General features: G+C 40.8%; 1 protein-coding gene and 1 non-coding gene across 4 annotated transcripts; both read right to left on the reverse strand.

Annotated features, from left to right (window-relative positions):
• On the reverse strand, positions 1-23,782 carry Znf286a (zinc finger protein 286A). Of its 3 annotated transcripts, XM_036196649.1 has the most exons (7): positions 23,690-23,782; positions 23,233-23,401; positions 22,368-22,453; positions 18,481-18,595; positions 17,316-17,408; positions 6,877-6,967; positions 1-357 (listed from the first exon to the last, which is right to left on the reverse strand). In XM_036196649.1, the coding sequence occupies exons 2-6, from the start codon at positions 23,261-23,263 to the stop codon at positions 6,924-6,926; spliced, it is 369 nt and encodes a 122-aa protein (XP_036052542.1). In that variant the 5' UTR covers positions 23,264-23,401; positions 23,690-23,782; the 3' UTR covers positions 1-357; positions 6,877-6,923. The 3 variants fall into 3 exon arrangements, with proteins under 3 accessions (XP_036052542.1, XP_036052540.1, XP_036052541.1); XM_036196647.1 differs by lacking the exons at positions 1-357; positions 6,877-6,967 and adding an exon at positions 12,601-13,994; XM_036196648.1 differs by lacking the exons at positions 1-357; positions 6,877-6,967; positions 23,233-23,401; positions 23,690-23,782 and adding exons at positions 12,601-13,994; positions 22,158-22,277 and having other exon boundaries at positions 22,368-22,433.
• On the reverse strand, positions 8,339-8,466 carry LOC118590525. Its single transcript, XR_004945815.1, has one exon.
• Positions 23,783-24,069: the final 287 nt, after the last annotated feature.

Below are 24,069 nucleotides of genomic sequence, written 5' to 3' on the forward strand. Positions count from 1 at the left end.
TGTAATGGAGAGGAAGGTATGGTAGAAGGCAGTTAGAGCAGGAAGCTGACTGATTACATTTTTGCATCACACAGAAAGCCAAGAGAGTGAAGAGGAAGTGGAGCAAGGCTAAAACTCTCAAAGCCTACCTCCACATCCTAAAAGTTCCTTCATCTCCCAGAGAGTCTGCTGAGTCTCATGGTTTTTGTTTCTTCGTTGTGTTTTGCACAACTGTTGGAGGGTATGCATATTCCAGGTTGTAGTTCCCCAGCTTCCTGTTGTTTGATTTTGTGTGAGTCGTTCTGGTGGGTTCACTTGGATTTATGTTTGTCAGGAAAGCTGTAGTAACTATGGTTTTGACAGGAGTCCCAATGTTAGCTGCAGGAGGAAACACTATGCCTTTTTACTGTGTCCCTCATAAGGTTTGGAGACAGGAAAACTAGGGTCCTAGCTGCCAAAGATATAGTTTATAGTTTGTTCTTTCTTCTTCTCTGAGCCAGGGGTGTCAGTATTTAAGAACTGATGTGAAAGGTGAATGCAGGAGGGAGCGAAAGGGGGCAGAGTGAGAAGGAGAGGAAAGGACTTACATGGGTTTAGAGAAACGGAATGGCAAGGATATTGTGTGTTAGCCTTGGAGAGGACAGATAGAGCCGTTTCTAGCAAGACACAAGTTAAACATTAAAGTACAAAAGCAGACATACTAAGAAAAGAAGGAAAAATTTAAAAAGGTATGTACAAAATGGAAAATAAAAATTAAAATTAAAAAGCTTTTAAGGACAGGTGTTGTGGTGCATGCCTTAGACCACATCCTAGTACTCGGGAGTGAGAGGCAGGTGGGTCTCTAGGAGTTCAAGGCCAGCCCGGCTGAAGTTGCATAGTGAGATACTGCCTTGAAAACATGTGTATGTGTGTGTACCCAAATGAAATAGAAGACATTCTGTTTTTAGTCAAGGCTTCATCATTGAGGGAGAGCTCACACCATATTTTCCTTAGTTCTGTGCATCAGGATACTATATAAGCCTCTATCACAGACTTCCATTGACCCAGATGGCACCTTCCTGCTAAGGCCAGAGGGACAGACATTGAGAATCTCTTAGCCTGACTCTTACCACATGTCTGCCGCCACATTTCACCATTCGGCTGCCATCTTGCCAGGGTTCTGGTAGATCTTTTGTTCCACGGGCAATATCAGGAGTGAGAGGATGCCGAGTAGGACCGATTTCTCAATTTTAGGGTCCCTTACCCTTTCTCTAGAGCTGTGTCCGTAGGCTGCTGAGTTGTTCTTTGCTGGTGGACTCAGGTGGGCTAAGGGAAGCTCCTGCCAAACTCTTTCTACAGTCCGGTCCTGTCCTGAAGTTAGATTGCTTGCTCCTCTAGGCTACAGTGAGGGAAGGTGATTGTGATCTTTGGCAATCTCTACATCTCAGATTCCCATGCCCTTCCAGCACATTCATTGCATTAATGTGGCTCTCTTTAGTATGGCTTCTCATTTGTACAGGAAGTTATGGAATTCCCTGCGATCACTGCTATTGTGGGTCTCTTTCCTGTGTGAATTTATTGATGTTTGGTAAGTTCTGATGTCTGACTTAGTCATTTTCAACATGTGTGACATACAAAGGTTATGGGATTTCAGAGGTTGGTTAAGATGGCCATATCCACAGATAATCTATGCATAATTCTCTTTGGCACAAATTCCCTGAAGAAAAAGGAAGAGCTCAGAAAACAGTGAAGTTGCTTCTTTTTTTTTTTTTTTTTTTTTTTAATTTTCATCGTATTTACAGTTTTTTCTTTGCCGTGTATTTTTAAATGTTGGGTAAGGCATTCGGGTTGACTAAAAAGCTTCTCCTATTCATAGCTTTCACATTTTTTCTCTTTAGTATGATTTCTCTGATATTAAAAATGGTGACCCTTTCCATGTACATTGCATTTTTAAGGTTTCTTTATTCTACCAATTCTCCCATGATGTGAGGACTGCCTTACATTTTGACGCTGTGTGTTGCATGTATGTGCATGCATATGTGTTTGTGCAGTGCTGAGGGTTTAGGGCATACTAAGCAAGTCACTCTACCACTGAGACATACACCCAGCCCCATCTTTGATGTCATTAATTGGCTTACAAATTTCCTTTCTCAAGCAGGTTCTTGAATATTTATCTTGGAATGATCTTTCACATAGATAATTCCATGTGATACTCACAGACATTTGGTTGATGTGAATAGATTTCTTAGGGTTGGGCCTCCTGTTAGTGTGTCATTGTTTGATCTTTGGAAAACAGCTCATTTGAAGTAGATGGAAAGAGGAAACTGGATGAATTCACCCATGCTGGGCTCTGTTTTTGGGTTGCAGTTTAATTTGCTGTCTTTACCACCTGTGCAAGTTACATGAAGGATAGACTCTACCTTCCATTGCTCCAGGATTTGATATGCACTTAGGCCTGAGCAGAGTGAGGCAGTAAATAGTTTAGTGGCCAGTAAAGCTCAAGCAAACTTAATGTCTTAGTTAGAGTTTCTATTGTAATGAAGAGACACCATGCCCATGGCAACTCTTGTAAAGGGAAGCATTTAACTCTGGCAGGCTTACAGGTTCAGAGGTTTAGTTCATTATCATCATCATCATCAGGAAGCATGGTGGCGTATAGTCAGACTTCTGGAAAAGGAGGTAAAAGTTCTGTATCTGGATTTTCAGGCTGCAGGAAGAGAGAATGACACTGGGTCTGGCTTGAGCAGCTGAAGCCTAAAAGCCCATCCCCAGTGACACACGTCCTCCAACAAGGTCACACTTCCTCTAACAAAACCACACCTCCTAAGAGTGCCACTCACTATGAGCCTATGGGAGCCATTTTAATTTAAAGTACTACATTCCACTCCCTGGTTCCTATAGGCTTGTAGTCATATCATAATGCAGAACTGCATTTAGTTCAACTTCAAAAGTCCCCATCCATAGTCTACCACAGTCTCCACACTATTTAGAAGTTCAGTCTCTTCTGAGACTCATGGCAGAAGCTTTAATGTATAAAATCATATCATCTGCAAATACAGATACTTTGACTTATCCCTTTACTATTTATAATACCTTATTCTTTTTCAGTTGTCTCTTTGCCCCATTTAAGATTTCAAGTATAATTTTCAAGAGGTATGGAGAGAGTAGACATCCTTGTCTTGTTCCTGATTTTAGAGAAAATGTTTTTAATTTCTGTAGAGGATGATGCTGGCTGTGGGCTTGCTGTAAATTGCCTTTATTATGTTGAAGTATACCCCTTTATTCCCAATCTCTCCAAGGACTTTTAATCATGAAGGGTTGTTGGATTTTGTCAAGGTCTTTTCTACATCTAAAGAGATTATCATGTGATTTTGTATTTTAGTCTGTTTATATGGTGGATAAGGTTGATTTATGGATGTTGAACCAGCTTGCATCTCTGGGATGAAGCTGACTTAATCCTAGCAGAGAATCTTTTTGACATGTTTTAGATGTGGTTTGCAATTTTTTATTGAGAATTCTTGCATCTGTGTTCATAAGGGGTATTGTTCTAAAATTTTCTCTTTTTGTTAGGTCTCTGTATGGTTTTGGTATGAGGGTTAATAGTTTTATAAAAATAATTATGAAATGTTCCTTCAGTTTCTATTTTGCAGAATAATTTAAGTTTTGGTATTAGTTTCCTTTGAAGGTTTAGTCAAACTAAGCATGGCCATCTGGTCTTCGGCCTTTACTTTGGTAAGTCATATATATATATTCATCCACTACTTTTAGGTTTTCCCAGTTTGGTGGAATACAGATCTTTCAAATCAAATATGTCCTCATGATTCTTGGAATTCCCTTGGAGTCTGTTGTAATGGCTTCCTTCTCATCTCTAACTTTATTAATTTGGGTCTTCTCTGTCATTTGCTTAATTCCTCTAAAGGTTTGTCAATCTTGTTGATGTTCTTAAAGAACCAAGTCTTCATTTTGTTGATTCTTGTATTGGTTTTGTTGTTTTCTATTTCATTGATTTCAGCCCTGAATTTGATAATTTCTGCCTACTTTTTTAGTTATTATTTCTTCCTGTTTTAGATCTTTCAAGTGTGTTGTTATTTAATGAGATTTCTCCAGTTTTTTTTGCTGTAGGCACTCAGTGTTAGGAATCTGTTTGAGGACTGCCTTCATTCTGTCTCTTAGATTTGGGTATGGTGGGTTTTCATTTTCATTTAATTCTAAAACGTTTTGAATTTTCTTCTTCATTTCTGTCTTGGTTCAGTTTCATTCAGTAGTGGGTTGTTCTGCTTCTCTTATGCTGTCTGCCATTTCTATTTTTGCTAACAATTTCTAATCTGTCATGGCCGGATGTGATGAAAGTTTTGTTTTGTTTTTTAAATTTTCTTGTATCTGTTAAGACTTGCTTTGTGGGTTGGGGATTTAGCTCAGTGGTAGAATGCTTGCCTAGCAAGTACAAGGCCCTGGGTTCGATCCTCAGCTCAAAAAAAAAAAAAAAAAAAAGACTTGCTTTGTGTCCTAATTTGTGGTTAGTTTTAGAGAAAGTCCCACAAGCTGCTCAGAAGAAAGTATATTCTTTAGTGTTTTGTGGAATGTTCTACAGATTCTATTAGGCCACTTCGATTTATGATGTAATTTAACTGCAGTGGTTCTTTCTTCAGCTTTTTGTCTGGATGACTTGTCTATTGGCATTATTGAAGTCATCCAGTATCACCATGTTAGCATCTATAAGTTATTCTACCTATAGCAATTTCTTTCATGAGTGTGGGTGCCCTTGTGTTTGGTGCATGAATGTTTAGAGTTGTAGTATCCTCTTGGCAGATTTCCCCTTTAATGAGCATGTAGTCTCCTATCTCTTCTGATTAGTTTTAGTTTGAAGCCTATTTTTGTCAGATATTAAAAGAGCTATGCCTATTGCTTGCTTATTGGTTCCATTTGCTGGGGATACCTTTTTCCATCCATTTATTTACCCTAAGGCAGTGGTTCTCAACCTTCCTAATGCTGCAACCATTTAATGCAGTTCTTCAGGCTGTGGTGACCCTCAACCATAAAATTATTTTGTTGCTACTTTATAACTGTTATTTGTTATGAATCATAATGTAAATATCTGATATGCAGGATATCTGATATTCGACCCCCCAAAAGGGATCATACCCACTGGTTGAGAACCACTGCATTAGGTGATATTTGTTCTTGATTGTGAGGTGTGACTTTTGAATAAAGACTGATCATGTTTTCTAATCCAGTCTATTAGTCTGTGACTTTTTATTGTGCAGTTGAGACCATTACTATTCAGTTATTAATGAGCAGTGTCTGTTCTTGTAATTTTGCTGTTTAAGTCCCCCCTTTTGATTAACAGTTCTTGGATTATTTATTCCTTGTTTCTTCTTGGGCATAATTAACCTCTTCAGACTGAAGTCTTCCTTCTAGTGCTTTCTGTAAAGCTGGACTGGTGGATAGAAATTGGTTAAATTTGTTTTTATTGTGATTTTTTTTTTCTTTTCTTTTTTTTCCCTGAGACAGTGTTTCTCTGTTTAATAGCCCTCACTGTTCTGGAACTTGCTCTGTAGACTAGGCTGGTCTTGAACTTAGGAGATCCACCTGCCTCTGCCTCCCAAGTGCTGGGATTAAAGCATTGCACCACCACCAAGGGCTATGAAATGTTTTTCTTTCTCCATAAGTTGTTATTGATAGTTTTGGTAGGTATGTTAGTCTGAGTTGGCATCTGTGGTCTTTCAGAGCTTGTAGAATATTCATCTAGGCCCCCCTGGTTTCAGAGTCTCCACTGAAAAGTCATGTTATACTAATGGGCCTGAATTTATATGTGACTTGTTCTTGTCCCCTTGAAGCTCCATATATTTAGTATTTGATATTTTGTAGGAGTTTCTTTTTGGTCCTGTCTATTTGGTGTTCTGTATGCCTCTTATACTTTGGTAAGCATCTCTTTGTTGGGATTGGAGAAATTTTCTTCTATGATTATGTTAAAAATATTTTCCATGCTTTTGGCCTGGGCTTCTTCTTTCTCTAAAGATACTAATTTTTTCAGGTTTGCTTTTTTCACAGTGCCCCAGATTTCCTGGATATTTTGAGCTTGGACTTTTCTTCTAGATCTAAACATTTTATTTATCCGTTTTTTTTTTTTTTTTTTTTTTTTTTTTTTTTTTTTACTTTGTCTTCAAGACCTGAAATTCTCTCTTCCATGTCTTTTAATCTGCTGGTGAGGCTTACTTCTGTTGTTTTTGTTCAACATTTTGGATTTTTCATTTCCAGTTTTATTTCAGTTTGTGTTTTCTTTAAAGATTCTATTTCTTCATTGAATTCTATTTTCATGTCTTGAATTGTTTTATTTTATTCAACTATTCATGTTTTCAGGTTCTTCATTTAGGCATTTATTTATACCCTCTTTGAGGTCATTGAACATATTCATAATTGGTATTTTGAAGTCCTTGTCTACTGCTCAGCTAAACTGCTTTCTTCAGGATTGATTACAGTAGATTGCTGACCTCTGGAGGTGGCATATTGTATTAGTTGTTCATGACTATGTTTTAGTGCAGATCTAGGAGGCACATGGAGTTATGTCTGAAGTATTTCTTGTTGCAGACATCTGGACTTCTCTTTCTTAGGTGGGTGTTCTGTTATTAGGCTTCTGTTGTCCACTCTGGGTCCGAGCCAAGTGTGCTGGCTGTGGGTACTCTGGTAGAGAGCTGTTCTGTACATTACTTGGGAATCACAAAAAAATGGAAATGGGCTAAAAGGAAAGCCTGAAAGGGGTGGCAGGGAAGAGCTAGGGAGAACCTGGGTCTACATCGAGAGGCCAAGTCCCAAGGGGATGGAGCTAGGAGGAGGAGCACAAGCAGGCTGAAGGCAGGGATAAGGGTAAATCCAGAGAGACAAGAACAGAGAACAGGAAGGAGGATAAAGGTCACCTACCTGGGTCCCCGCCAATTGTGTGTCCCTGGCAGAGTGTGGTCTGTAGGTCAGTGGGAATCACACAGGAATGGAGATTGACTAGAAGGAAAAGCTGCAAGGGGCAGCAGGGGAAACTATGAGATCCCTTGCCTGCACCAAAAGGCTGAGTCCTAAGTGGATGGAGATCAGTCAGCATAATGTTAAGACAGATGATCTCATAATAGAGACAATTATATGGTGAAGAAATCTAATTACTCGACAGCAGCAATCAAATTATACAGAAGTGGGTTGGGGATTTAGCTTAGTGGTAGAGCTCTTGCTTAGCAAGCACAAGGCCCTGGGTTCGATCCTTAGCTCAAAAAAAAAAACAAAACAAAACAAAAAACAAAAAACAAACAAACAAACAAAACCCAAAAAGATACATTAACAAATTATACCGAAGCTCATAAAAACAATGTTATATGTGTTACCACAGGGGAATAGACCCTCTCCAATCTTTTTTTTTTTTTTTTTTTTTGAGCTGAGGATCGAACCCAGGGCCTTGTGCTTGCTGGGCGAGTGCTCTAACACTGAGCTAAATCCCCAACCCGACCCTCCCCAATCTTGCCAATAAAACTTATGGTAAGGGATAGCTCATGTGGCTCTGGGCACCAAATAAACCAGTTGAATCCAGTTGAATAAAGAAGGTTTTAATGTCAATTTGATGCAGGCTGATGTCATTGATAAGAGGGTACCTCAACTGAGAAAATACCTCCACCAGATTGGCCTGGAGGGCATTTTCTTGATTAATGATTAATGGGTCCATCCCATAGGGAGTGGTGCCACACCCAAGTGGGTGGTTCTAAACAATATAAGAAAGCAGGCTGAGCAAAGCATGGGGAGCAAGCTAGTAAGCAGTACTACTCCATAGCCTCTGCATCAGTTCCTGCCTCCAGGTTCCTGCCTTGAGTTCCTGCTCTAACATCTCTTCATGGTGGACTATGATTAGAACACACAAGCTGAAATAAAACCTTTCCTCTCCATGTTACTTTTGGTCATGATTTTTTTTTAAGATTTATTTATTTATTATGTATACAGCATGTATGACTACAGGTCAGAAGAGGGCACCAGATCTCATTACAGATGGTTGTGAGCCACCATGTGGTTGCTGGGAACTGAACTCAGGACCTCTGGAAGAGCAGTCGGTGCTCTTAACCTCTGAGCCATCTCTCCAGCCCTGGTCATGATGTTTTATCATAGCAATAGAGTCCAAGACAGGAGAGAAAAAGAGAAAACATGGACATGGAGCTCCCACTGCGAGATTTTCTGTTTTTTTTTTTTTTTAAAGTGAAAATATATATGAGAAATTAACTACTATAAAAGACTTGATAACCAAACTAGTTACCTGCCAGATTTGTACAGTTTTTTATGCAATGTTGAGTAAGCATACACACTTTCTCCAATTAAGGTTTAATTGAAAAAGAATAGCAAAGTTAGTGCTGGAAAATGTTGGGTATTTCAGTCAACCCTTTGGTTTTCTTCAATAAGGGCTGCTTTCTCCACCCCTTTGTCTAGGAGGAGTGTATCAGCGAAGTCTTGCTTCATCAGACTCAGCCTTCTTGGTCCTCCAGTTACGGCTGGTATTTTTATGCAATAAGTTTTATATTCTGAATTGGTGACATTGACGTCCTCAAATTAGATGTAATTAAAACCTCAACCCATGTGTGTGTTTACACACATGTGGGCACATACCTATGTGTACTGGTAGCCAGAGAGCAACATCAAGTGTCTTCCCCAATCATTCTCCACCTTATTTTTTGAGATAGGCTTTCTCACTTCATCTGGAGTTCACTGATTTGGGTAGACTGGCTAGCCAACAAACCTATCCATCTCTGTCTCCCCAGCACTGGGGTTACAGGTGTATAACTGTCACACTTGACATTTTATGTAGGTGAGTGCTGGGGACTGACTTCAGGTCCTCATGTGTGTGTGGTATTTTACAGACTGACCCATCAATTGTTTTGATACCCTAAGTCGTTTTTCATATAATGGCTACTTTAGCTATAGTTTCCAGAAAACTACTCTCTCCTTTGCCTGCCACCCATGCTAAGTGAGTGGTGCTGTATCTGGTCTGAGGAATCAAGTACTATCTAGTACAAACTCCTTTCCTTTACTCCATTATCTTCTCACAGACATGGCTTGCTGAGGGGGATCCTCAAGGATGCCTCCAGAAATTGTGAAGTTCAAATAAACAATTACTGATGTAACTGCTTTCTTGAAGGATATGGAAATGTTTATGTTTGGCCTTTCTTCACATTTTAAAACACACTCAAGGTATAACTGAAAAATAAGATATACAAGCTTCTGACAATACATGTACAAACAACATGTTTATTGACAGACCCTTAGAGCAGTCAAATTCAGTTTATAAGTATCAAGACATTCAAAATGAAATAATTAAAACTTCCAGGATTCATATCCGAATATAAATATGTAGTTAGGTTGAATGTAGGATACAAAAGGGGCAGACACTGAAATACAAAGGACCAGAGTTCCCAAGGACTAACTTAAAGGACATCCCTTGGTGTGATCTCCACTGCAAACTCGAGCCTCTGGAACCCTAAGATGGATCCTGCTTCCTGATATTCAGAAGGGAAAACGGCAGTTTCTGTAACATCTCAAGGGGACTGAGAATGGAAGCAATGGACAGAAGCGAAGCCAGAGACACTGAAGCATCCCTGTAAGATGGGCCAGACAACAGCACTGCCGCCTCTAAGTCAGTAAACCAAGAGGGATGAGACGTACCCAAGCAATTCATTCTGATACAGAGTCGTTCCATTAAAGTGTGTGTTCACATACATATAATAAATACTGTTTATGTAAACAGAGAATGAACATGCTTGAGAGCACACATGAGCAAGTGGGAGGAGATAGGTGGTGGGGTTGTCTAGGTAGTTACCTAATGTGTACCAGGTCCTTTTTAAGTATTGTCATTTATGTATATATATATTTTTTTGAGAGCACATATTTGCTCGGAGGGAATAGGAGAAATCAGACTCAACTTTGAAAAGCTCACATTAGTCTTAATTCACTAGTCAGATTTTGGCTATCAATTGAATTGTTCCATCTAAGCTTTGAGGATACTGAAAAGGTCTTAATAACTGAAAAATTCTCTTAGAGATATAGAGTAACATCCTAAGGCTAGGAATACTTAAATGTGTCATTTCTCACCTTTTACTTGCCCATTTTACTGTTCTCAGTATCCCAAAATCTTAAACTAGATAGGACTACTGAGGCCCCGGGCAGTTGCACTTGGTGTGTTCATTTGCTCTGTTCTGCTTATCAGTCTGGCCTAAGAGGGTGAGTAGAATGTTTTCATTCCCTAGTGAAGGGCAAGTTCAACATCATTACGACTTTTCTACTCCATCTGATTTCTTAGTGTTTTTTTATCCCTCTACCTGACTCCTTGACATGGATGATCCAGCACAGGGCCAGCAAACATTTTCTGTAAAGAGCTAAACAGCAACTATTATGAGATTTAGGAGATGATCTGCTATGGACCAAATATGTCCTTCCAAAATTCAAGCGTTAAAATTTTGTCAGCAGCATGATGGTATTAAGTGGGATCTTTGGGAGGTGATTGGATCATGCCAGAAGAGCTCTTGTTAAGGGGATCGGTGTGTTTAGAAGCATCAGAAGAGACAACAGTTCTTCCCTCACCCTATGATGATGAGGTACCTTCTGTAACAAGGAAATAGCCCCTCACCAGTCCCAAACACACTGGTGCCTTGGTCTCCAGGATAAAATTTCAAGCTTGGGTTTGAATTTTCTCTTGGGTTATAAGGTACAGACCTGCTGTCCTTAGCCACTCATGTTTATAAAATTGGTTACAGCAGACATAATCTCTGAGCAACTATTCCATTCTGATGCTCCACACAAAAGCAGCCAGACAACACGTAAACACCGAGTGCAGTTGAATTTCAATATGATTCATAGAAATAGGTGGTGGCTAGACTTGGTCAAGAATCCCAAACGTAGTTTGCCAAACCCTGCTCTTATAGATGCTATACTGACTCAGGTAATGAAGGAGTTGAGCGCTTCTCCCAGAGTCAGCCACTCTTCTAGTCTGACTTCAAACCCTGTACTGGCTAATTTTATGTCAACTTGACATGAGTGACAGTCATCTGAAAGGAGGGAGCCTCAACTGAGAAAACGCCTCCCTAAGATCAAGCTGTAGGATATTTTAAATTGGTGATTGATGGGTGAGGGCCCAGTTCACTATGGGTGGTGCCATCTCTGGGCTGGTGGTCCTGGGTTCCATAAGAGAGCAGGCTGAGCAAAGCCATGAGAGCAAGCCAGTAAGTAGCATCCTCCATGGCCTCTGCATCAGCTCCTGCTTCCAGATTCCTGCCCTGTTTGAGTTCCTGTCTTGACCTCCTTTGATGATGAACCATCATATGGAAGTATCAGCCAAGTAAACCCTTTCCTCCCCAAATTGCTTTTGATCATGGTGTTTCATCATAGCTATAGAAAGCCTAACCATGACAAACCCTAAGCCTTTCCACCCAACTTAACCTCCATAAGTCATTTCTGTTCATCCCCAAATGTCTTTCTGAAGAGTCCTTTCCCTTTACTTCCCATGATTTCCATCACTACTGAATTTATACTCCATTCACCCATCAGACAGTGCTTTCCATGACCATCACTTCTTCAAACTAGCCCCTAGCTTCTTTCAGTCATAAAATGCAAAGTGTACTGAAATGAATGATAGAGGGAAGGCAAGAGAATGAACTGGAAGGGTAGGACCCTAGAGACGAGAAACTAAACTAACGTGAATACACCATGAAAGCCAGATAAATGGGAGATAGAAAGATGTTCATCCTCAGGCACGTCACTTCAGGGCTGTCCCATGAGCTTTTCCAATACTTGCCAGGAAAGTATGCCATGATGCCTCACAGTTGCTTCAGCTCTCTTCTTGATTGGGACCCCAAATAAATGAATACATTGACCCCTATCAACTTTTCAGATATATTCCAACTGCAATACACTTAGGGAGTTTTCTGAAAGTGACAGAGCACAGTTCACAGAAAGCTGAATAATGTGGTGGAATGAACTCTCCTTGATGGTCTGATTATAAAAACCAAAGGCTCAATCAGTGCCCAAGAAGAGAGGAGAGGACCCTGGCAAACCAAAGTCAAGGGAAGATTCGGATCCACTAAGTACTTTAGGGTAACTCCAAGGGAACAAGAAAACGAATCTTCAGAACAAAGGGATAACAGTGTGATTCATGTGAATCAATGGCCAATGCCGTTCATGTAAACCTAGCTTAGAACCTATGATAAATAGATTTTAGTTATATTTGTCAAATTAGACAGCACTCTGTAGGGGAATGGAACCCTAAGCACCTCCCAACCTTTACTTTCTAACACAGAAATTACTCTCTAAGGAAATGATAGCATGTGGCTGTCTTTGAGTTCAGAGTAACGACAGTGTCTTCCTGAGGATAAGGCTGTGTAAGTCTCAAGCCTAACCTGCAAAACAAGATGACCTTATGAAATGAAAGGCTCCAGCAGACCCTGCTCTTACTAAGCAGGGGAAACCAGGTTTCACAATGTTCACAGCACTAGTGTCTCCCTAACATTTCTTGAATTAAAAAAAATAGGGTAATTCAAAATTTGGAAATAAAAATTTTGAGATCTATAGCCAGACTTAAAAAAAATGCATATTTGGAAAACTGGGAAGAAAAAATTTTGAGATCCAGAGCCAGAGGTTTTCATTATCTGTTGTTCAAAGTTATACACCAGACAAGTGAAATCATGTACATATACAAATGCTCTTGAGGGCCACATTAGGTACCGTCTATTTAAACATTTAAATATTAAACACAGTGATAAAGCCAACTTCCATTTCTTAACACTCAGTACGTTTTCAGGGTTGCTCTTCAGTGTGAACCCTTTGATGTCGGATGAGGGATGAGCTGCATTTAAAGCTCTTCCCACAGTCATTACATCTAAAAGGTTTCTCTCCAGTATGAGTTCTCTGGTGTTGAATAAGCGCTGATGAATGAATGAAGGCTTTCCCACACTCACCACATTTGTAGGGTTTCTTTCCAATATGAATTCTTTGATGTTTAGCAAAATTTGAGCTCCGGCTAAATGCTTTTCCACATTCATTACATTCATAGGGCTTTTCTCCTGTGTGAATTCTCTGGTGCTGAACAAGGTGTGTGCTCTGACTGAAAGTCTTCCCACATTCACTACACTCGTATGGCTTTTCTCCGGTATGAACTCTCTGGTGCTTAGTAAGGGAAGAGCAGTGGCTGAAGGCCTTCCCACATTCCTGACATTTATAAGGCTTCTCTCCAGTATGAGTTCGTTGATGTTTAATGAGTGCTGACGAATGAATGAAAGCTTTATCACATTCATTACATTCATAAGGCTTCACCCCAGTGTGAATCAACTGATGCTGTGCAAGGTGTGTACTTCGGTTAAAACCTTTCCCACACTCACCGCATTCATAAGGTCTCTCTCCAACGTGAATTCTCTGATGTATAGCAAGGGATGAACTTTCTATGAAGGTTTTCTTGCATTCGCTACACTCGAAGAGAATTCTAGTATGAGTTCTCTGGTGTTTTGTTAAATTGGCTCTGTGGCTGAAGGATTTCCCACATTCATTGCAGGTGTAGGGTTTCTCTCCAGTATGTACTCGCTGGTGTCGGATAAGTACCGAACGGTAAGTGAACAGTTCACCACAGTCATCACATTTATGAGGCTTTTTCTCTTTATAAAGCCTCTGCTTTTTCATTAACTTTGATTTCTGCTTCAATCTTTTCCCAAGTGTATGAAAGTCATAGGATCCTTTGGGAACTCTCTCGTCAGTCATTAGGAGCGGTTTCTGATTGCAATTTTCCCAATATATATCATGTTCACTATCGTTTTCCACAGGGAGGGAGTTCATGTGAGGGAGCATTTGTCTTAAGTGCCTTTCCTGATTTCCATGCTCGTGCTCTAACCAACGCTCACAGTCGTGAGCTGTCCCCAAGCTGGAGTCATAAACGGTATTTTCTGTCAGTTTTCCTGCTCTTGTAACCTGGTGTGCTTCTTCTGTGGAAAAGTCTTGCACTGAAGTTGAATCCTTGCTCTCAGGCCTAGTTTCCATGTCTGCAAAGACATTGCAAATGCAATTTTTCTTTGTTTTCTGTGCTTAACAAAACACAGTTCTATAACAGGTAAGAATTAATAAAGATGAAAGTATGGCTTTGTGAAATTAGTAGATCTGACACTCTTATTGGAAGGTTTGCAAAAAAGAAGAAAATTGAGGGAAATAAATATGAAAATGAATAGACTCTATCCAGGAGGATCAGATGGGGGAAAGATGGTCAGAAATATAACAAGAGGAGGGGAAAAGATGAAAAAATGTGTCAGGAGGAGCAGGCAATCAGTACATTAGATCTGGATTGTAAAAACCACATTTTATAGAATATCTTCTGTTACAATATCTAGGAAAACACATACAAAGATGTACAGCTAAGTATATATACATTTAATGATATGTAGTCCAGTAGTAAAATACTATGTTCTTTTTTTTTTTTTTTTTTCTGTCTTTTGAGACAGGGTTTCTCTGTGTAGCTTTGCACCTTTTCCTGGAACTCACTTGGTAGCCCAGGCTGGCCTCAAACTCACAGAGATCCTCCTGGCTCTGCCTCCTGAGTGCTGGGATTAAAGGCGTGCACCACCATCACCCAGCCTATGTTCTTATAAATACTATTCAGTACAGTAATCAAAATAGTATGGTCCTGAAACATAGACAAATAAGCCTATAAATATTCAAATTTTATATATATATATATATATATATATATATATATATATATATATATGAAGTGGGTGTTGGAGGATATTTGTTTACACTGTGTGAAGATGTGTCATTGTAATTGCTTTAATAAGGAGCTGAATGGCCAATAGCTAGGCAGGAAAGCTAAGTGGGATTTCCAGGCAGAGAGAGGAACACTGGGATGAATCAGGGCACAATGGAGATGCCAGAGACATTGAAGAAGTCGGACATATGGTACAGAGGGGAGGTAACCGAGCCACACGGTAGAACATAGATTAATGAAAAAATGTTAATTTAAATTATAAGAGCTAGTTAGGGAAAAGCCTAAACTACAGGGAAAAGCCCAAGCTAAGAGCAAGCTTTCATAATTAATAAGTCTCCATGTATTATTGAGCTGCTGGCCCAAAGGAAAGTGTGACTACAATTGGATTTACCAAAAGGTAGCATTACAAATCACTAAAAGATTACTCAATAAATGATACTGGATATAGGCTGTAAGCATGAAAAATACCCACTTCACATGATTTACAAAATAAATATCTGCACAACAAAACTTGAATATTTTATAATAAAATTCAGATTATATTTCTGACACTGGTATGACAAGAAAATTCACATAAAACACCTACAGGGAGGCTCATAACAACACTCTACAACTCCAGTACTAGGGGATCCAACACTCTCACCAGGCCCACACCCATACACAGAAAGTAAAACCAAATGTTTTTAAAAGATGTATCTTTAATTTTGTATGTGTGTCCACATCTGGGTATGTATGTGTGAGTCAGATGCCCCAGTGGCCAGAGGCTTTCGACTCCCTAGAGCTGGGGTCATAGGCAGTTATAAGCTGCCTGACCTGGTGCTGAGAATCATGCTCAGGTTGTCAACAAGAGCACTATGTACTAACTTCTGAGCCATCTCTCTGGCCCCTAAAATGAGCTAGGGATGTAACTTGCGAGTAGATGCTTGCCTACCCTTTATAAGGCTTTGGGTTCCAACCCCAGAATTGAAAAAATAGAAATCAGTAAATCTGACCTTAAAATGTAAAAGTTTAATATACTAAATTTGGGGCCTATTCATTATGCCCCAGCCTGGAAGAATCAATTCCTCCTTATTTCTAACACGACCACTATCATACATTAGAATCTAAACTTACAAATAGCTGCAGCAAATCAAGGAGGCCAGGACAGGCAAGAATCACAAACACTTACACGGTTCATATTTAGTACTCAGAGAAATGAAAACGAAAAACAGGAAGTGGCATTTTTTTATAAGATGGACAAGAGCCACTAAGTCAACTGGTGGACAAGATGGGAAAAGACCTTAACAAACCTAATAAAACTAGTATGCGACACTTGAAGACCCATCTGTCTTCTTCCAGCCATCTACTTTGATGTCAGCTCTCAAGAGGAACATGAGTAATAAAAGACAGTCACACAACTCTGCTAATGGCCAAAAATTAAAAACAAACTGTCCAGTTTCCTCACACAATGCACTTATTCCACACTCCGTATTGTTCAAAAGAAATATAGACAATTCATTACGTACTAATAGAGACTGATAGCAAAATGAAATGGTGGAGCTTAAACATAGATTACAGAAGAACAATTGTAACAATGAGATACACATTTTATGTACATGCGTATGTGTGGACATATCCCTGTCCATGCAAATACAAGAAGGTTCACAGCAACCTCAAGACGAAGTGGTCCCTTCTAGAGAATGAAAGAATGAGAAGACTTTATCTGGATCTCTAAAATGTTTATTTCTTAAAAATCAAAAGACATCACGTAGCCATAGGAATGGCAAAAATAAACACAGATAATATTGTATTGATAAGCATGTGGAAAAACTAGAAGTTGTAACTTCTCTCAATGGAAATGTCAGTGGAAAGGTTTTTGTAAACCCTCTTTGGCAATATCTACATTACATCCCCCCCCAAAAAAAAACAAAAACAAAAACAAAACCAACCCATACGTGTTCATCAAAAGCCATGTGAAAAAATGTACATTGGAGCAGTATTCCATACAACCCAAACTGCACACTCTCCAATACCTGTCTTCAAGAGAATGGGTAAGCCGTGACACTGGAATACTGAAAGGTCACACAGCGCTAAGAAAGAACTAATCTCAGCAACATGCCACAACACGGGTGCATCTCACTGCGAAAGCTCAGAGAAGGGGCCAATCTCAAAATGATTCCATTTAAATGAGGTCCAACACCAATCAGAACTAACTATGGTGTCGCATGCCGAGATAAGGTGACCCATGGGGGAGGGGTGACTGAACACCGGGCATGGGGTGCTTCTCAGGAGACTGGTGTTTTCTTGATCTAGGCAGTAGTTACATGAATGGGTTCAACTTGTGAAAATTCACACACACATTGTAGTGCTTTTATGTATTTTTACTGTTGCAAAAAAAAAATAATAATAAGGAAAGAAAGAAGGAGCGGAAAATGACATAAACATTTTTTTTAGTTTTGGTGATGGTTATTTTATTGTATTTTGATTTATGTATTTAAAAGCTGCAAATTTTAAACTGCTTTGAAAATCAAGGCACCTAGGCATTTCTAATACTCTCTCTCAAGCTCTGCAAAGTGCTTCCTGTCCACTCTTCTGCTGGATGGAGGCGCCCATCGAGTTCACCTACCTGAGTGACTGCATTTGGGAGGTTTTTCCTCAAGCTTCAGTAGTTCTTTTCCAGCCTCCAAATTATAGTCCTCAGGTTTGGAAATGGGAAGCCCTGTTTATTAAAAAGAAAAGGAAAGGAAGAGAGGAACATGAATGAAACAACTATTTATGGAGGGCACAAAGATCTCTACTGGAATTTAGCTCCATGCCCTTCATCTAGACAAGACGTGGCAAGGCCATCTGGAGAAAGGGAGGAAGGACCTCTCAGTGGGGCTTAGAATATCTGCAAGAGTCTAAAACTGGTGCAAAGTTAAACTGAGTTTATAAAGACAAACCCGTCTGTTGTAAAGGAAAAGAAAGCGTCTCATTTCCTTACTGTCTGTGGGGCTAAAGGACAACAGTGCAGATTAATCTTCAATTCAGAAAAGACTATGAAGAATATGGGACTTCAGTGGCACCCCAAAACTGTGACTGTGGAACTAGTTTTTAATCTTCTAATATTTTTCCTTTCTTTTTCAGTTACTAGAATTTCTTTGGGGATTTATTACATGGCACTTTGACATGGGCCACCACAGCCTGTATCACCCTCAAATAAACAAGTGCACACATACAGAGTGATGCACATGGGATCCACAAGCACTGCCTCTCTTTGCTCTATATTGTTTATCTGATGGGTATATGCCCATTAGTTGAATTTTCAAAATAAAAGCATCTCCTTTCTTTGCTCAGCTCTCGAGCTAACTGAAGAAAAACCTAACCCAGAGCTGTTGCCACCTTGGTCACACAGAGGTCTCCTAAATTAAGAGATAAAATGGCAATGACAAGCCAGCTGACTTTAAACAAAATTCCAACGACGCCTTTGCCTCCCTAAGCTCCTCCCCATGAAGCCAGTGTACACTAGGCTGTCATTTGATTCTTGATAAACCAGAAGCCTGAACATTTCACCCGGTACCTAGAGCAGAACGGGGTGGGACAGAGCTCAGTGGCAGCATGCATGCTCAGCCTGTGCAAGATTCAGACTCAGTTCTCAGCATCCAGCAAAACAAAACATTTTCCTCAGCGCCAAAAGAAACGTGTTATGACTTCTGAATGAGAAGTGAAGGCTTGTTAATGCATTTCATTTTCACGGAGTCATGTCAGCTCCACGAGTGGATTTCAGAGTCAGGGGAAGCTGCTGTTCTTACAAAGTGAGACCAGGCTCCTGTAGTTCTCCAGCATCACGTCCCTGTGTGCAGGATCCAGCTGCCCCCATTCCTCCGGTGTAAAGTCCATGGCCACATCCTTGAACGTCACGGTCTCCTAAGACACAAACACACGTTTTCACCATCTTTCAGGTGATACCTGTGATGGGTATTCTTGGTTGTTGACTTGACCACGTGTAGAACTAACTACAAACCCAAGCAGCTGCATACACCTGTGAGGGATTTTTAGTTAGTTGGATCATTTGATGCAGGAAGTCCCACCTTAAAATGTCAGAAGACCCACCCTAAATCTGGACCACACTTACTCATGGTGGCTGATATAAGAACATGGGACAAGGAAGCTTTTGCTTTTTCCGTGCTTGCCCTCATTCTCACTGGTGAGTTCTATATCCTGCTGCTGGGGCGGTCCTTCACTGGCAGTAGAGCCTACTTCTTTGGGATCCTGACAGCTACCAAAGACCAGCTGAGATGTCTACCCTCATGGACTGGACAACTACTGGATTCTTGAACTTTCTGTCAGGAAGCAGCCACTGTGGACTAGCTGGACCTGTAAGCCACTCTAATAAATCCCTTTCTATATATTCATTCTGTCAGTTCTGTTCTTCTAGAGAACCTGATTAAACAATGCCCCTTCCTTCCATTCTGCTCCTGATGGAAACAATGCATATGGCCGAGACACACTCAACAAGAGAAGGGATGAGTTTTCTAGTAGTGTTTAGATCCCAAATAGTCTATGTACTTTCACTCTATACAGGCACACTGTGAGACTCAACAGAAATAAGACTGCTTGCACCACTGAGAGACTCTCATTTCCTGTCAAAAAAGTACATAAGATATAAGCACTGAGGTGGGGAGAAAGGATGTCTGCATACTCCTATAAGTCCTTAATAAACACAAAACACGTCATAGTCTTCAGAAGAATTATAATGCAGAGGTTGCAAACAGAGAGGTCACAGAATGAAAAAACTGGCAGTGAACAGCAAATCCAGCTAAATGTGCAATTAATTCAAGATAAAGGGCATTAACTAGAAAATGTAATAAACTAATTAAGGATACAGATGTCACTCAAAAGTGGTTATAAAAATGTTATAAAGTTACATCTTAGTAACATTATAAGGGGGGTGGCTACATATCGGTATTGAACATGCCCCTTTAAGCAAAGCCATAGAGAATGGGAACACTATTTCAAATTTGCTGAAACAAATATGTAACAAATGCTTAATTGGACACAAGGTACCTTCTATTTAAACATCCATGAAGCATTTGCAAAAGTCAACAAAGCAGATTTTAGTAAATTCCCCAATATGAATAAAGCTATACCTAATGATAATTGTAAAACTATATTGGAACATAAAAATAAAGAAGCAAAATGCAAAGTCCAATGCTAAGTGGCTAAAAACTCTGGGGGTACACAGCACTCTTGGAATTTCATTAGCTTTTAAACACCTTTCCTGTATTTTCAAAATATGTAAATACACAAAAAGGGCATACAAATCATATCAAAGAATATGGACAACAGAAAGAGCATTAAAAGACAGAAACAGAAATTTTATATACAGAAAAATAAGGCAGCTGGGAAATCTGGGAAAGGCCAAAGGTCACTGTATTATGCCAACATTAACGTCCCAATTCCAGAAACGAGATTAATGCCAAGTAAAATGTTAACTTCTGGAGTTTGGATGAAAGGGAGACAAGAGAACTGTGTTGTTATTTGTAATCTTTCCCATGTCTATATTTTTCTCAAAGTAAAGTTTCCAAAAATAGTTTGAGATTTTAGAAATCAAAGAATCATCTTTCAAAAATGAAATAACAGGCAATCCATGCCCCCCACCCCCCAGCAGCCACTAAATAGAAAAGACTTCATAAGAAATAAAATGTGACCTTGACCCCAGAATCTGGATACTCAGAGCTCAATCAGCACTCAGTGGAAATAAACTGCTCATCAATTTAATGGAAAAAATGGAAAAACAAAACAAAAAACCGAACAGCAAAGTTGAAAACAGTTATAAGCGAGGTAGGAAAAACTCCGTAGGAGAAACAGCACCACACACTAACTGAGGGAGCAGAGCTCCTTATGAAATGGTCTTGTTAAAAGCTCTATCCTGGTTGGGGATTTAGCTCAGTGGTAGAGCACTTGCCTAGCAAGCGCAAAGCCCTGGGTTCAGTCCTCAGCTCCAAAAAAAAAAAAAAAAAAAAGGCTCTACCCTATTTAAAGAACAGGTTAACCAGAACACCCCGGGGGAGGGGGGGGAGAAATGGAAGAAATACAGTGTGTCACGTGTTGTCAGATTCAGTACTCTAAACTCAACAAAATATAGAAAAATACACACCAGACAGTGACCTCTGTAGAAGGAGGTGAGGGGCTGATTTGGGGAAGAAAGTTATCATACCTATATATTTCTATGTTCTGTGCTGCTTATTAAATCAATAAGAACTAAAACTAATATACCTATTTTATAAATCTAGTAAGATTAGAAAAATTAACCAACTCAGGCAGACTTGAACATAAAAGTTCCAACATTAGCATTAAATAAAATCTAGTAAAATTAGAAAAGGACAGGCAAAAAAAATCCATAAAAGAGTCAATCCACCATGGTGATATAACTTAACAGTCTTCAGTCTAGTATGAAAATATTGAAATGCACCAACTGTTCACCCTTCTTTTGGTATCTGTACCCTGATTTGTCTGTGCCTCTGTGCTGGGCCACTCAAGCCTGTGGAGATCGGGTAGAACCGATCTGTTGGGTGTCAGGGGAGGAATGTGTCTACATATGTGTGCACTCGTATACTCCATAAGCTGCTACTCTTGGCCAACACCAATAATGGTGTAGGAAAAGGCCCTCCATGCTGCTAGGGGTAATCCCAGCACTAGGGGAACAGTTAACCTTCAACCTTGAAGATGCAAGCCTACCCTTGTTTGACGAGGACACTAGAAGAAAAGCCTGTTTAAAAGCAGGCCCTGTAGAGTTTTAGAAAACGGTCATCCAAACGGACAAGCTAGCTCTCCATGCTACTGCTGAAATTCTTTCCCTCGCCAAACCTGGACTTCCAATTAAGTGGGTCAATAAAGACCTCTTTTTGCACAAGCCAGTTTAAGATGAATATCTTAAGTCTCTTGGGTTAGTAAAGTCTGCAAGACTCACAGGGCAGTTGAGAAAGTATGGAAAAGGGCCAGAAATCATTTCCACAAGCATTATATCTAGCGGAGGCTGCCTGAGGAATCTTTGGGTTGCAGAATGCAATATGAACACAGTAATTAGTACAACCACCATCACTGCCTAGCCAATAATTCTCCCTTGACATCCTCGCTCTTTGTGGGAAGGACACAGAGTAGTAATAGGACACTGTAGACCCAATACTTCAAAGTGAGAGGAACCAGAGCCGACACTCAGATTCATCCGCGTGGAGGACTGGCTCCTGACTCTGAGTTTTCAAGCCTTCAGAGGCTTTCTTCTTCCAGGATCAGCTTTAACTGAGTATGCATTATTATTCTAATCACTGTTTTCTCAAGTTCCTGCTTACAGTCACATGTGTGCTGTTTCCCTTAGAAAAATGCAAGCGTTAAGAACAACATACTATATTACCCTTAAAATAGCTTTCCACATTACCAAATATAGAAATTAGCATGGAGGGAGGGGAAGAAGAGAAATGTGGCTTACCTGCCTGTAGAGAGAGAATAAATGCTAGATGGAGAAGAGAGGTACTATGAGTAAGAGGAAAATATTTCCCACTGAGTCCATTAGTCTCTTAGAGTTAGAACTCAGGTCTCTAGATGGGCTCTGTGGACAAAGAAATCCCACATCAAAAAGGGAGTGCATCCCTGCTCTGAGACACAAGATGGACTTTGATCTTAACCCACAGAGACTCACCTGGGACTTGGCTGTGAGTCTCAGGGCGGCCATTTCTCCTTTGGCACTCTTCTCTTGGGAAAGAAGAGAATCCTGGGAAGACAGAGCTAGGGGCAAGAAAACAGTAGTGACAAGGTCTAGATGCAGCTCGATACTCAGATTACAATCTAAAACCCCGGTCGCCAACCCCAATGCACTCCCAGTTAACAAGGACTGCAGGGAATCCAAAGCAAACTGGTACTTTCCAGTACTGTGGAATACGCCCAGGAACTTGGCTTCTCTGAGCTTAACACATCCCAGAAAACAGAACTCTCTGGTCTACAGACTAGAATAAGTAAGTTCCCATCATAATCTACCTAAAATCTTAGTTTTATAAAAAAAATCTTCTTAAAGCTTACTTAAGATGTAGCCTGCTAGATCTCACCTCCAAATGGTGATTGGTTGAACGTGAGGTGACACCTAGAAATCTGACGAGCACCCCTGGAGGGAATTCTGGCACAGGTCACAGTTCAAGATACACTGGTCTAGTAGTATTGAAGACAGCCCCACACTTCTGTGCCTGTTCAACACATACTGAGTTATCTGTGTTGAAACGGTACCATAACTGTGTGGATACAGTGGGATAATAGGTGTGGAAAAATACTTTTGTCAACTAAAGTCGAATTCTTGTATCCACGATGGAAACCAGGATGGGACTTAAGTGGATGGGGGCTGACCCTCACAGCACATGCTGCAACTACTCGGAGCCCATTTCTCCTCAAGAAAGTGTTGACAAGTCGCCCTCTTTCCCCAAGAACCACCTAACTCAAGGCAAAGGTGGGTTTTCCCTTCAAAGGGAAGAACTCAACTTTTCCATGAGGCAGAACCAACCCATGAGCAACTGTACCTCTTTTCTGGGGCACTTCAACCAAATCCATCTCCACGATCACTGCCTCTTCAATGTCCCTAAGGTGCCGGCCGCTCTTCTCTGGTTTGCAGTTTAGTCGTCCAGGGAGCCTTGAAGGGCTTCTTCCCTCTTGAGCTCTGCGGAGAGCGTCACTAGGATCACGTGGGACCTGGAAACCAGGGAAAGCATCCTGAATCTGGGTCCTCACAAGCCTGTCCCTGGCGCCTGGAGCTGTCCTTGGGGGACCAAGCACCTGAGAGATGGTACAGGGTACAGACAACCGCTCCTCGAACCCAACTCCGCCCCGCTGCTCCGGTCTGCACCCGGGTCCGGCGGAGAGCGATCCCGGCCGGCGCGTGGGGCGGGGAGGGGACGAAGCTCAAGAACTGCGAACTCCAGTCCCACCTGGCGCGGAACGACCACTGGACCACCGCAGCATCCCATCAAGCCAACTCACCTCCCATCCCGGGCCTGACAAAGGCTACGAACTTCTCGGGTTAGCTCCGAGTCGCGCATGCGTGACATTCTGCGGGGCAAAGCCAGAAACTACGACTCCCAGAAGCTCCTGCGCGCAGCCAGACCCCAGTTCTTGGCAGGTGGGCCCACGCGTGGCTCAGCAACAAAGCGGGATTCCTCCCTCTCGCGATAGAAAAGGGTGCATCTTCTGTGGTTAGAGTCCACAGTACCCGAGAGTGTCACGCGCAAGACACTGATCTCTCCCTTGCCTGCACAGTCACCTCCATGCACTTCAGCTCAAATTTCTTTACTGTAGGCATGAGTATATGGCTTTTAGCCGTGAGTTTGCCCTCATCGTTTGTCGTCAAACACAATATGAAA

This window comes from Onychomys torridus, chromosome 8 (assembly GCF_903995425.1).
Source record: "Onychomys torridus chromosome 8, mOncTor1.1, whole genome shotgun sequence".
NCBI classification, from domain to species: Eukaryota; Metazoa; Chordata; class Mammalia; order Rodentia; family Cricetidae; genus Onychomys; species Onychomys torridus.